The 14,622-nt window shown below is 39.9% G+C and overlaps 1 protein-coding gene across 3 annotated transcripts in view; it reads left to right on the top strand.

The window, feature by feature from the left end:
* Nucleotides 1-14,622, top strand: part of PCNX2 (pecanex 2) — a 152,160-nt gene that overhangs the window by 64,748 nt on the left and 72,790 nt on the right. For all 3 annotated transcript variants that reach the window (XM_042025252.1, XM_042025253.1, XM_042025254.1), the window contains 4 exons: nt 231-327; nt 6,787-6,879; nt 7,374-7,524; nt 11,807-11,948. In XM_042025252.1, coding sequence (XP_041881186.1) covers nt 231-327; nt 6,787-6,879; nt 7,374-7,524; nt 11,807-11,948 — 483 coding nt within the window. The remainder of the gene's footprint in view (nt 1-230; nt 328-6,786; nt 6,880-7,373; nt 7,525-11,806; nt 11,949-14,622) is intronic.

Genomic DNA, 14,622 nt, shown 5'->3' with positions numbered 1-14,622 from the left:
TGTGTCACATTGATTGGGCTGCTGAGACTCCTCAAGATTCTGATGAGGAATTTCTGCCCTGATCACAGTAGTGCTGGTTTGTGTCAATCTCCAGCTGTACAGAGGTAAGAATGCTAATGTATACATGAAGAAGGAAATCTGAGGCTCTTCTACCTCCTCTGCCCTTCAGGAATATTCGTGTCTGTTACACATGTTCCGAAGTATCCTAACTAGGAATTTTTTTTAAACAGGTCCCTTATTCAGTGTAAATATGTCCCTCACTATCTACGCCAACGATTTGAAGATTCATCAGAAGATCCACTCCCAGAAAAAATGAGGGAATCAGTGGTAAGGCTTTTTCTTTCATTACTTTCTGTTCAAAGCTCTCTCTCATCCATTTTGCCCACTGATGAACCTTGTAAGTAGTCCCATTTAGTAATTTAAATTACTAAAAGCACAGATGATCTTTACGGTGAGGCCAGGAGCGAGAAGGGGGATACACGCCACTTTCCTTTCTGAAAGGCTCCTTTGAAGGGCTCTGCAACATTGATTCTTTAATACAGTCAATAGGAAATGCACTCTCAGAGCTTGGGGAGTGGGGCATCTCTCATCCTAGCACACAGAGAACTAGTGCAGGTTCTGTACACAGAGTTACAGCCTGGCAATCTGGTGTGTCCAAGGTAGGCTGGATTGTTCAACAAGCATTCAAAAAGGTGAGCAGTCTTGCCAAACTCCCAGTCTGTGCTGGAACAGGAATCTGTCCACAGAATTATGTGTGTTTAACATAGCCCTTATTCTTTATTTTTCTATGGCTAGGGCTACCTGTTTTTCAGGAATGCCTTTTCTGTGCCAGGAAATACTCTTGACTGTGTGCCTTCCACCCCAGCCGAGCCAAGTGGAGCACACTGTCAGACTTGGCATCTAGAGGTGGAAGAAGCATGTGAAACTGGGATAGTATGGGAGAGGGAGGTACATGCCTGGTGCCAAGCATTGCCATCTCATCGTCTCTTCTTTACTTGGCAGGCTGTTTATTTACTACTGTCTGGCAAGAAGCTCTAAGTTTGTGTCAGCTTATTTCTCACTTCAGCATAAACATCTGAAGTGACCCATCTTCCTTTTTGTGTCTTTTTATATTAAAAAAATGTTTGCTGTTACCCAAGGGAGGTTGATCTTATAAGGAGTTCATGTGGGAAGATCATCAAGTTTCCAGAAATGCTAAGGGGTGTTTGACATTTATTACTCATGTGAGCTGTCCTGCTTCCTGGCTGCCAGACAGCTCTTCCCCCCGACCACAACCCCAACGCCTGCATCCAAGCATTTGCAATCTAGGCAGCTATTCCTAAACTTCTGAATGTTCTCTGAAAGCCAGGAGCATTCAGAGTCTCTGGAAGCCTTTTTTGACCCGTAGACATGGCCTGGGAGTCCATAGTTCCTACTGGCCTCCAGATGTCCCTTCAAAGGGATGCATCTCTCATGTACATCTTGAATAATTTCTTAGGCATTTTATAAGGTGTTACACAGCCTACATTCAGCATATGCATTGATCCCACCCTACCAATGTTTTCTACTTTTCTCTGCTAAGCTGCTGCTTAGATTGCAACTTTTACCATGTATAATGTTACTTTTAACTGCTTCCTCTAATAGGGCCTACATAAGATTAAGTGATATGGCTATTTCTTGTTGCTTGTACTGAGCTACAGTTTCTTGCAAACTAAACTGTTTGCAACAGTTGATACTGGAATATAAATGTGCATTTAGAAACAGAGGAAAAAATTATTTTTGTTAAAATTTTGCTGTATTCTGTGGTATTTGTGGTGTGTAGGTTATTGCTACGGTTCATTGGCATTCCAGTCTTGTACATGGGGACTGTATGGCAAGATGTAATGGAAAGCTTCTCTTTCCCCTGTAGTTCTTTTGCTGATGGTGCCTTTCATGGAGAAGTACAGAGTCTGATCTCATCTGTTCTGCAGATGGAACCCAGCCAGGGGACTGAAGCAGTTACTGCAGCTGTCCACTTAACTGGTTCCGTTTCACAGTGCAGAGGGAAACCTTGAGCAAGGCTTTAATATATTGAAAACAAAAACCAAAACAGTGAAAAAATCTTCATCTAAGATCCTGGCTGTATTTTCAAAATGGAGTCATTCTGCAGACTCTCCAACTATTTTTATGCCAGTGACATAGGCAGGGTTCTGATGTCACACTAACACTGCACAGCTGCACTTGAGCCAATGGGGTGGAAGATGCAGAAGTACAGGGATAACTGTGCTGGGATTTGCCAGACATAGGACTTCAGTTCTTCTCTTCAAAATGTTTCATTCCTGTCATGTTTTAGGATTAATTAAGTGGGCTTCCTGACACCTTTGCTCTCCAGGAAATACCTGGGTTTGGGAATTGGCACTTTTCTGCTCTGTACGTTTGATACTCCTTGCTGCTGCTGCTATTAGACAGAGGCTGCTTTCCTTCAGTGTTGCTGGAGCTTGCTAGTGCTTTGCTACCTTTTTTTTATCCCTCTGTCTGTGCTTCCTTCAATCTGAATAAAAATTGTAAGCAAAAGTGTTTGCTTGCAATGTCAATTAGCAGTGCTAATTTTCCCACACTGGGAGATCTGAAGAAAGAGAGGACAATTTCTGATTAATGTGGGCTCTTTGTCTAACTCCTGTGTTATCTGGTACCTCTGTCTCAGTTAAACACCAAGGAGACTCCCACTGCCATCTCATCAGTGCCATGCTAATAGAGCAAGTAGGGAAGAACTGAGGCAGGAGAAAATGCACGTGCATCGAGTTTGAGAGGAACACAAGCTGCAGTCCCTGCTCCTTGCTTCAGCAGTAGCAGTCATGTTTAGGATGTAGGACTCAGCTGACTCTTCAAAGCCAGTGTAAAATAATTTCCAGAACTTTTGTAAGGGGATCTTCAAACAGTTCAGAAGCTGGGTGAAACAATATATCAGTATTCAGAAGAGATTTCACGATGGTAACTCACTTTTTTCTTGAAGTGCTCCCCTGCAAGGAGAGTATTCCTAACCCTAGTCAGTGGCAAGAGATGGCAGGATGCAGCACAAGCCGGCCTTGCCTTGGTCTCTATACAGACATGTGGTCCAGATAACACACCATTTAAATAAGACCCATTTTAATCAGAAAGCCAGAGGCATACAGAACCAAATCACCTTCTCAAAGAGCTGAAAGCAAACAAGGTTAATATTGAAAATTAATGTGTTGTTTTCTGGATGGCTTTGCATTGATGTTAGGAGTAATAAATACAGCATCTCTAATGTTTAGTTACATGACCTTTGCTCTTTTCCTTTCCTTGAATAGCTGTGTGAGAATTGCCAGCTTTGGAAGCCTGAATTATAAAGCAGCTGTGATTGATAATTGACCATTCAACTTTGAGAATGGAGCTTCCTACCATTATAATTAATTTCTGTAGGCATCCACATGGCTGATTACTAGATTAAGCAGTGGCCTGAGGGTGATAATGTGTTACATTCAAACTCAAACTTCCTTCCTGGTCTTTAATACAAACATTTAGATAGCTAATAAAAGGATTAGTACAACGCTCCAAAAATACAATTGAAAATAATGATTGGACTTGATGATTTTTAACATTTTTTCCACATAAACAATTCTTTGATTCTGTAATAATAATTAAAACAAAAAGAAAGTGCCTCTCTAATATATTCTGCTTGTGAAATTCCCAAGGCATCAAAGGTAGCAATGTTGGTTTGGGGTTTTTTGTTTTTCCCTCGAATGTAAAATGGAGACTGTAAAGTGGCTTTCAGCCCAAACTATAACAATGAGTGTCTCTCACCGGAGAGATTTTATCTGTGAATAGAGCTTAATTTTTACATTTTTGGACCAATTGCAGTGAAGGACTCAAGCATCACACTATACGGCTACTCAGTATTCAACTCTTAAGTTCCCGGCCTTGGGAATGACATCCAAAATCCTGCTTTACACAGTAGGGTCCAAGGTAGCCACATCCTTCTCAGGAGCTAGCTGCCTTCCACAAGAAGGCCAGAAGCCACAGATCCAGCCACAGCAGGCTGTAGGTGGATGCCCAAGGTTTTCTCCTGCAGAGTTGCTCTGAGTCCCCCTCAGCCAGAGAGATCACTGCCCAGGGTCAGCCATTTCCTGGGGGACCCTGTCCCCTATGCAGTGACATGGAACAGAAGCAACCCCTGCTCAGCTGTTAGAAGGAAAAAAGCCTGAATTTCGTGAGAAGCTTGAAAGCGTTGGCCACATCAAGAGGGAGCTCCTGTGGGGACTGTTGTGCAAGTCAGCAGCTGAGCAGTATCTTTACATTTTGAAGCAGTTCAGTGCAAGGGCAGAAGGACAAGCCTGGGCATACATGATATCTTAAACACTTTTAATATTGCCAGAAATGGAAAGCAATTGTCAAATTTGGGGTTGAATATCTGAATAATAATAATTTCCATAAAAACATAGGCCTTTTTCTGTATAGGATTGTCAAAAGCAATGAGAGCACTGTAAAAAGGACAATTGCAAAATGAAAGATGGGGAAGATGGGAAATACAAGACCTGTGCAATATAATTTGTGTAATATGTTCCCTTCTGAATGTAAAGTTTGAAAAGATTCTCTTTGGTGATCTGGTCCTGAATGGAAAGTTAGGATGCCACTTCTCCCCAAAACATGCATTGTTATCACCTCTGCTGATTTTACAGCAAAATTTGTAATATTTTACATAGTTTTTATAGTGGCAGCTTCTTCAGTCATCTGACTGTGAGAGAAATCAGTCATTTTAATAGTAAGCCTTTTTGGTTGTACAGAAGAGCTTGTGAATATGATTGGAGTGTGTTTGTTGTTCTTAGAAGCTTGTTTTAGACTATTGAGTAGTTGAATTCAGCTGTGCAGAAGATGATACTTGATCAAGGCTTTTCATGCTGTGTATTCACAAAAGGGCTGAAATAGTGCCGTATAAATTTGACACTGCTTAACTTTCCCAGATAGTGCTACTTTACATAGATTTTGTGTGCAACATCTTAAAAAATATCTGGAAAGGTTAAAAAAATATCATTTCCATTGCATGCATTGGTAATCATTCCATTATTCATTTTTATTAGACCATGTTTTTTCAGTACTGCCCCACCTACAAAAACCACTTGAGTTAGAGAAGGATACACAACTTGCTAGTGAGAGAAAGTTTGAGCTGAACAGAGAAGACCTGTGGGGACCAGCAGGGAGCAAAGGTTTAGTCAGAGCAGAGAAGGCTTTTCCTGTGAGCTCCCTCATGTTGTGGTTCTTCTGTTGAACGCAACAGCCAAGGAGCAAAGCTAGCAGGGCTATGCTTTGAAAAGAAGGTCAGGAGGCGTTACAGAGACCTAACTCTGCTCCCACACCTTCCCACCACACATAGTCCATGCAGAGTACAGGGCTGTCTGGAGAAGGATGGCTCTCAGAGCGGAGGGAGCACTGCTCTTTTGGAGGTATGTACATACTGCTGAGCAGCCTGGGAAGGGCAAAGACTCTGGTGATGGCTTGAGATTTCAGCTAAGCCGGTCTTGAGTTTCCTGGGACAAAGCAACAGTACTTTCTGAGCCTGAAGGCTTTTCAGTCCTGCTGCATTTCAAAAGGCTGCTGCAGTAAGTGGAAGTGCTGATGCTGGTGACCTTTTACTGAGAAGCATCTTTCATAACAGGGAGTGATAGGCAGCCTAAATATAGAGGTTGCTACCAGCTTCCCCGGTAATTCGCAACCCTTCTGTTCTTCGCTTGTTCTGCTTGCTTTCTTTTTATCTCCCTTATTCCTAGGTTTGCCGTGCCATCATTATTTTAGTTTTCTTTTTTTTTCTCTGATGAGATACATTAAGCCTGCCTAGATTGCAGTACCAGGAAGTCAGATGAACCTCTGGTTCTAACAAAAGTGTTGCTTTTCACATGTTATTTCTAGATATCTTTGAATAAAAGCACAAGTCAGTTTCTAAACCAAGAGCTACAAATTGTTACTCATTCGGTAACTTAGCAGCAGTATTGAGTGCTGAACCGAAATGCCCTTCTCATAAATCTAAGACAAGATTTTCATTTACTCACAAAAGCATTTGGGTGACCTCTGAAGTACAATTCAGAAGACCGCACAGATCACAAACTATCTTGTTTATTTGTTTACTGAGAATGACATTTTAATCACAAGAAAAATGTGCTGTAAAAACAGTGGTATTTTCCAATCTCTAGAAGCAAAGTTACTCCTACCATAGTTACAGATCTTTACATAAAGATCATTATCATTCAATGACACTAGAAAAAAGCCTTGTCTAAAATCCGCAAAATCTTGCTGAAATTTGACTTCCAATAAAGAAAAACAGAGAATGGGACATGTCACTTTAGAACACAATAAATGTATTAATGTTGTGTCTTAGAAGACATTACAGAAAAGCATGACTTGTTTTGGTAATGCAAGAGAAAGGGAGTAAGAAATATTAGTTCTTGCAAATAGGAAATGGAACCAGAATTTTGATTCCCAAAAATAATAGTCATAATGGAAAAGAGTTATATTCCTTACGCAGAATCAGATTCAGCATTAAAATGTATTGCTTTCATTTCTCCAATATTATAACTTTGTTATTTAAAAATATAATTCAAAATTAGGCATGAAGAATTTAAATGTGATTACTTCAAAAAACCTAGAGTGTGAAGAAATAATTTCCCAAAGCAGAGTGGAGAAAATACTTTTGTATTACGGAGTGCCGATTAGCCTTATCACAATGCAGAGTGTAAGTAATTGAGACCAGAGTAATTTACTTAGGTTAAAATAGTGCTACCTTACTAATTTTGTGTAAAATAATTATTTTCACAGAAAGAAATCTTGAAATCGGATCTCATTGTCTGCACAGCAGCTGCTGTTCTGTCATTTGCTGTCAGTGCCAGTACTGTGTTTCTGTCATTAAGGGTGTGTATCTATCTTTTTTTCCCCCCTAAGGTATTAAGTCTCTTAAACAAAACCACAGGGTGCTTTAAGTGGAAAGAATAGACACTGTGAGAGGAGAAGTTAGTGAAAATGCATTTACTGGTCATGATAACACTATTATATGTGCGAAGCAGTTAGTTTCTAGTTATTTGTATTAATTTCAGTATTACTTATTTGACATCTTTTTCCTTTAATCTCCACAGCTCTTACAATAGGGAACCCAGAGGACAGAATGAATAAGCCTGACATTTTGCATTTTTTCTTCCAATCATGCAGGAAAAAATTGATTAATTGTGGGTGCAAAACACATATGTCAAAATCCATATTCACCTAGAGTCAAGAATTTGAACATAGGAATAAAAATTAATTGCACAAAAGTACAATTATAGAAACTGTTAAAAAAATCTTTGAAGCATATATATAAAAATGTTGTTTGCAAATTATAACTGTTTCTTTTTTTTTTTGCTTTGGCCCAGCCATTTCTCAGCATTGTCCTGTTTGCTTTAGCGTGGACCGTGGGATTTGTAACACATTACATCCTTCCTCAGCTCCGCAAGCACCACCCCTGGCTGTGGATCTCCCACCCCATACTTAAAAGCAAAGAGCACCAGCAGCGGGAAGTGAGAGGTTTGTAGTAAAGTCTTTTCTAAACAGTGGATGGAATGACTTCCAGCTTGCCTTGGTTTGAAGAACAAAAAAAAATACAGAAGGAACAGAGCAGGGAGAATAAATTACACTTTTACTTTTGAGTAGCACACATTATCTGATCGTTTGAATTTTTCCACTGCATTGCCAGCAGATCTGTGAACCTGTAGGAGTTGTCTTCTCAGGCCACTGCCCAGATGGGCTGAGGCTAGGCAGACACATCTGGAGATTGTCCGGTCTGATGCCCCTGCTCAGAGCAGGGTCAGCTAGAGCAGGTTGCTCAGGGCTCTGTCCAGTTTTTAATATTTTCAAGCACAGAGACTCTACAGTCTTTCTGGACAACCTGTAATAGCATTCAATCATCCTTACAGTAAGAAAGGTTGCTTTGAATTGTGGTGTTTGGGTGGGGTTTTTTCCTGCTTTTTTTTTTTTTTTTTGTGTGTGTTTTGGTGGTTTATTGGTTCTGGTGGTATTTTTTTGTTGAAGTGGATTTTCAATTTGTACCCATTTCCTTTTGTCCTGTCACTGGCCACTACTGAGAACAGAGTGGCTCCATCAACTTTACTTTCCCCCATCAGGTATTTATACCCCAAAAATGCCCCTAACCAGGCTTTAATAAGATGCCTCCAAGTCTTTTTTTTCTCAAAGTTAAGCAATCCCAGCTCTCTGTTTCTCCTCCTATGTTAAATGTTCCTGTCCTTTAATCATTTCACAGGCTCTAGAGCCACTGTCTGATCTGCCTTTTATTTTTACACTACAGTACTCTTACTTGCTGTGTTGCTTGATATGGTACAATTCATGCCTAATGCATTGGCATTCTACATAATTTAAAAACTTAAAAGATAGATGAAATTGAGGTAGATTTTTTTTCTACTTTCTGGCATATCAGCAAATGTAGTGCAATATAAGTGTTCTAATTTCAATTGTAACACTTTTAGAGAAACATTAAAATTGAAAGGAACTGAAATTTTCTTTAAGATTTGTTCTTTCTGGTGTCTGCTGGCTTCAGCGGGTGGTGCCTTGATACATGTGAATATCAGTCAATATTTTAGTATGTCGAGATCTGATTTCCTGTTCTGATAGAGTTATTTCTGAAGCAAGCAGTGTGCTTTGAGAAGCAAAGCTTCCCCCCCTCCGCCCCAGCTCTCTTCTTGCCTTTGCTACCAGCCAAAAGCTTACTTGTCATTTCTTGATGGATCCCACGCCTTAATAATTCTCAATATATGTTTCTGAAGTGTTTGAAGACAGCATTGTCAGAACAGTCTGTTGAGGGACTTTAGTCTGTTCTTCAACTAGACACAAAAGAGTTCAGATCACTCTCTGGAAAACCATACTTTAAGGATTTAAATGTTTTTTTATTTTTAAAAAATTACATGTTTCAAAATGATTACTTTCCAAACAAGGGCTGGGTATGAAAAAAGTACCCAAGAGACTTGATTGAAGGTTGCCTTTTACTGCAATATGCCAAGGAAAGTGTAATAGAAATAGAAATATTATTAAGCACCATGCTCAGCTGAAAACAGTGTCCAGGACTTCCTGTCCCTGATAACCAGTAATTCTGCACTGTTTATTCCAGCACTTAGTCGTAAAAGACCACTGTAGGATTTCTTTGCCTTGTCCTGATTAAGTCTGTCTTCATTTGTCAGAAAACATTGTTTTCCTAAATGCAGTGACTCAGTATTTGAAAAGGTTGAAGTTAGAGACCTGCTGGACTGATTTCCACAGATGGGTTTCCTTCCATTTTGAGATCCAGCTGCATTTCTCATGCTGCCCACTATGGAGAGCAGGCTTTTTTGGCTTCTTTTGCAGTCCTCATTTTTATGTGGCCCATTCCTGTACTTTGGGGTCTAAGTACTATTGTAATGTAGCTGGTGTTGTGTGTTAGAAAACAAGAGTAAAAAAAAAAAAAAAAAAAAAAATTCAGTCCCTTAGGCTGCTGCAGAGGTTTTTTATCATGTCTGAGATGAGACAGACTGTGGAAAAGGTAATCCCTTTGATAGATCTGTCTGACGGGCTGTCTTCTTTCTTTTGTCCTGTAATAAAAATGTAGGAACTAAACTTTAAAATGTTCCCTGTTTGTATAGAAAGAGAAACTTGGAAAAAGGACAGTAGTACCCCATAGCTGTCAGGTGCGGACAATGAAAGGACAAATACACAAAATAAGATGTCTGTGAGGAGTTTTTACTGCATAGATTTTTATTTTAATCTTTCTATTTTTTTGACAAGGGTAATGCTATGGAAAGACAAATGACTGCTTGCAATTAGACAAACAACTGGCAGTGACAATTCCACAAGTTTATTCCTGGTTTTGTTGTATAGATTCTGGACGAGCTGCTCAAACTTTAAGGTGTTCCATAGAATAGCAATTATCAGACAGGTTCTTGTGATGCCTCTGTGAGATAACTCATTTATTACTTGTCATTGTCTTGGCTGGCTGCAGGACAAAAGGCTTAGGTCAAGATGTATGAGCTTACAGTATAACAGATGTGTAGAAACTAGTGCAGGACTACATGAGAAAGAAACCCTGATATACTGGGTTTCTCTATACCTCTATACCTAGAGGTTTGTGTAAGCCATTTTCAAATCATCCACATCTTTCTCTGGGGCCCCTCTGAATGTGAGCTCTTTTTTCTGTCTCCATTGTCTGAACAGATCTCTCTTTGCTCCTGCACCTACATTCTTTTTGGTTTGTGTGATATGCGTATCTCTTTACTGAAGCCTGAGTTCTTCCACAGAGCTCAGCTTTGGACATGGATGAAGGTCTTGAGTTCAGGAGGGAGAGAGGAATGGGGAAGAACAGTTAGGTTCCAAAATGGACATTTTGCTGTGTGTATGAACTTTTAGGAGGTGGCCTTTAGGTAATGAAGAGGAAATATTTTTATGTTATAGCAAGAAACAGAAGTTAATTGTATTTTCCAAAGGGGAAATTTTGCAAGAGCACTGCCTTAGCTTAAGGTACTGGCAAAGCATGACTGTCAGCAATTGAATCTCGGACCCAGACCGGCAGGGAATCGGGATCGTTTGTTCAAAGGAGTGAGTTGGTTTTATACACCTTTCTAAGGCACAGTATTTCCTTACATGGCGTGACCTATCCCATGTTGCCACTTCAGCAACACACTTCATAGGGGTCTGCCGTGTGACACCACCTCCCTCCCCCCAGGGTTCCGTGGAGACAAGCCTCTCTGTGCTGCCATGTGCCTCTGCAGGCAGGTTTTACAGCTCACAGCTCAATTCTCTTATAATTCCCCATACATGACTTCAATCTAATTTGGAAGGATTGCTTTTAGATCTTTCTCTTAGCCTATGCAATATACAACTGTGCCTGCAGAACCCAGAAATCCATTGATTCAGCATGTTTTCTTTGTCTGTCATTGAAAAGGAGTGTATGGAAGAGGGGGGTGTCTACATATAATTGTTTTCATTTTGCAGGGATGATTATGGGAGATTCAGTAGCTGACATTTTTATTTCTGAGTTAATACCAAGTTCTGCCGTTTTGTGTTTGCTATTTTTCCAATAACCTTGTCTAGCAGAGCTTTGAGGATAAAGGCATTGTTTTTGTCTGTACACAAGTGTTTCTGCACTCAGTTCACCTAAGTTCTCATAGCAGTTGAATTGCAGGGAGCATTCAGTTCTTGTTTGATACTCATATTAAGCACTCTGGTATTGTTAGAAAAGTCTACTGCAAAAAAAAAAGCTATTCCTTAGAGAGGAATGATGTGAGATGTGATCTTGGCAGATACTTCTTAGAGTGTCTGTTTAGGTGTTTTGGGAAACATTTATGACCATTTCTAGCTCCTGATAATTCTTCAGTCTTTAGATCTCAAGGGGTGTTTCATTTATCAATGAGGTCAGTGATAATTTACAGTCTAATGAACAGTGTTTTGCTAGGTGAAGTTTCCTAGGTGATTCACCAGGTCAGTGCCAGAGCTGAAGAGGGCCTGTCTGGGGTCATTACACCCACTTAAAGTACTATTTAATATATTATTTTGGATGATGTAAAAACTACCATCTAGCATGTACTATCTTTTATTTTTTATGAGTGTGTCTCAGGAGTGCAGTTATAAGCAGCAAAACAGATACTCTCTAAACTCAGAGAACAAAATTACTTCTCTATTGCCAAAGAATTATGAATTCCATTGTTTCATAAATTTGTTGGTTGACTATATTTATTAATGTGAGCTAACTCGTGTCTTCTATGGTATTTCAGTGCAAAAAATGCTGATGATTTGACGACACGATCTGTTATCTGAATTTCCATTTCAGATGCTGCTCATCTGATGTGGTTTGAAAGGCTTTATGTGTGGCTACAGTGCTTTGAGAAATACATTTTATATCCAGCCATAATACTGAATGCACTCACCATTGATGCTTTCTCAATTAGTAAATACAAGAAGCTTGGTACACAGTAAGTAGATTATAACTCAAAGCATGTGATTAGTAGAATATTTGATTTTAGACTGAAGACTGAGAAATTGAATTTGTTTTTAAATAAGCCTGTAATCTTGTCGCAGTTTGCTTTCACACATATTAGTTCAGAATACAATAATCATTGGCTTTGCTGCAAGAAAAATGCAAAACTACCATAGCACACTAAAATATGTCTCCAGTGAGAGAGAGTGAAATTAAAAGATTAAAGAGCTATATATAGATATATACAGAAGGTCTAAATGTCAATTAAAAGCAAGGCACACTATACCAGGCTGCAGGTGTTTGATGGGCATAAACTCAGTGGGGTAACTAGAATTAATCAGATGAAAATGAGGACTCTAGGCTGGATATCGGGAAACATTTCCTGAGGATTTTTAACACTGTGCTGTAGTCTCCCAAAGGAGTTATCAGAAGCTTCACCACACAAGTCTTCTAAGGCAAGACTGAATAAAATATTTAACAGTTTAGAAAGGTGGGTAGTCCTGCATTAAGAGTGGTTTGAGAAGGGTGGGGGTACAAGTTTTGATGAAGTCTGATGTTTTAGATATTAAGCAGAACTGGTGATGCTGATCCATGGTCTCACAGTACGCTCCTTGCAGACAGCCTTTTATGGTAAGTATTTTAGTCAGTGACTTGCCTGCTGCAGATATTCAGCAGGCTTAGTGACTGCAGTATCCCCAGTGAGCAGAGTTTCTGCAGTCTTTTTATCAGAATGACAGTGATGCAGATGATAAAACAAAGAAACAGCCTTGGAATGTTCCAGTAGCAAGAAAAACTGCTGGGAGGTGGGGGAGAGTTCCTCAGTATTCATAATAATACAGTTTCTTAATTTCAAATATTAGATAAAAGAACTTTGGTGTAAAAATTGCATGTTGATTTAATTATTTCTCTCTCTTGAGGAGCAACACAGCTTTAGGAACTACACAACTACAAGGAAGAGGCAGCCCCTGCTTTTAGGGTCGACACTTGGTCTAGGGCATTAGTCAAATTTTCTGCATATTTCTACCAGACAACTACTTTTCCAGAGAGACTCTCACCAGTCACTCATTGATGGCCTTTGTAGTTCCCCACTGACCTTTTTTCTCCCCAGGCACTTGGAAGATGCTACAGCCAAGGTGCTTTAAGAGTTCAGGTGTATTGACCAGGGTGACACTGAATCCACACTCATCCTCTATTTAGTTCTGCAAGGCTGGGAGAATTAAAAGTAGTTAGAATGCCATTTGTTACTAGTTAGCAGACGTGACTGAATACATGCACAGAGCAAATATGTGGGGGTTAGGAAGGTGCTATTTTTACATAGTCATTCCTCCAAGCTAGGTTGCACTTTCAAGTATCACCTCCCTCAAGTGTTCAGAAGAAATGAGTCAGACCCCCAGAAGTCTTGAGATAAAAGAAAGTAATTACATTTGTCTGCCTCTGATTGTTTGGCCTGTGGGGGAATACCACAGCAGTCCTTTCCTTCCCCATCCCCCTTGTGTCTGTGTGATCACCTGTGTAAAACCTGTTTCCCCCTTTTCCTTGTAACTCTGGTCTATCTATGAAACTCCCAGTATTCCTTTTCCTCTTGCTCTCCTCTTTAATACATTCTCCCTGCAGCTGCCATCCAAATGCCACACACAAAGCATTCAGCTTCAGATCCTACCTCTTTAACTCTGTAAGCCCATGAGGAATCCTGGATTTTCCTTGCTACTTCCATATACAGTGTTACTGAGGGTTGTACTTGCTGTGCTTTAATGCATGCTTTAATGCAACCTGTTTTCTGTTGCTGGAACATTCCTTAGTTATTGACCACCCAAGGATCAGACTGCATCATGCTGTAGGGAAGGGAAGTCACTCTCCCACTTTGTGTCTGAAAGTGTCTGAGGTGGTACATTTTGTGTGATTTCATGTCGGAGTTTTCCTCAGATTGAATTCATTTTTTAAAGAAGCTTCATCTTGCTTTGTGATTTAAAGGACTGAAGCAGTTTGCTTCTTGAGGAGGCAGAACAGCTCCTTTGTAGTCAGGAGTTTGCTTGAGCTTTCCAGACCCTGATGTGCTGGTTATTAACAGGACCCATGCTGACAGTGCCTGCCCCTGTTACCGGCCACAGAGGCATTGGAAATCAGCCCCCCTTCTCACACTCCCTTACATCTTTTCCCAGGAGTTAAGGCCCCAGGAGTAGCATCTTGTGTGGCAGTATTTTTAAAGAAGAAGGAATAATGAGCAAATTATTTTCTGTTGCCTCTGAATGCATTATTTTATAAAGTGTCATTTTTTGGTGAAGGTTTCATCATGGTAACAGGCACAGTGACAAAAAAGTCTTCCTTTTGTTCTATAATCTGTAAGTTTCCCTGTGAAAATTTCTCCATGTTGCAAGAATTTTCTTCTTTCTAAAGAGCGAGTTATACAACTGGTTCATATAGGATGCACTGGGATGGCTTCTAGTGGCTTCAGAATCTATTTAGCTTAGTCATTAGGTTTTCCATTCAGAAATGTGGGGCACATTGAAAAGAACAGCTTCAACAAAGTGGAAAATAAGGTCAGCTTGGCATTTCATTCCAACAGTAATGCCCTGCCGATCCTTTGGAATGACCAGCACTCAAATAAAGTTGTATCTGCATTACGGGAGATACACAATAATGAATAAATGCCACATAAAAGAAAATCAACC

This window comes from Corvus kubaryi, unplaced genomic scaffold (assembly GCF_017639235.1).
Source record: "Corvus kubaryi isolate FWS band 111438036 unplaced genomic scaffold, C.kubaryi_AGA036_p1.0 37266, whole genome shotgun sequence".
NCBI lineage: Eukaryota > Metazoa > Chordata > Aves > Passeriformes > Corvidae > Corvus > Corvus kubaryi.
Note: the sequence above shows the minus strand (reverse complement) of the source record. Positions and strands in the feature narration are given on the sequence as shown.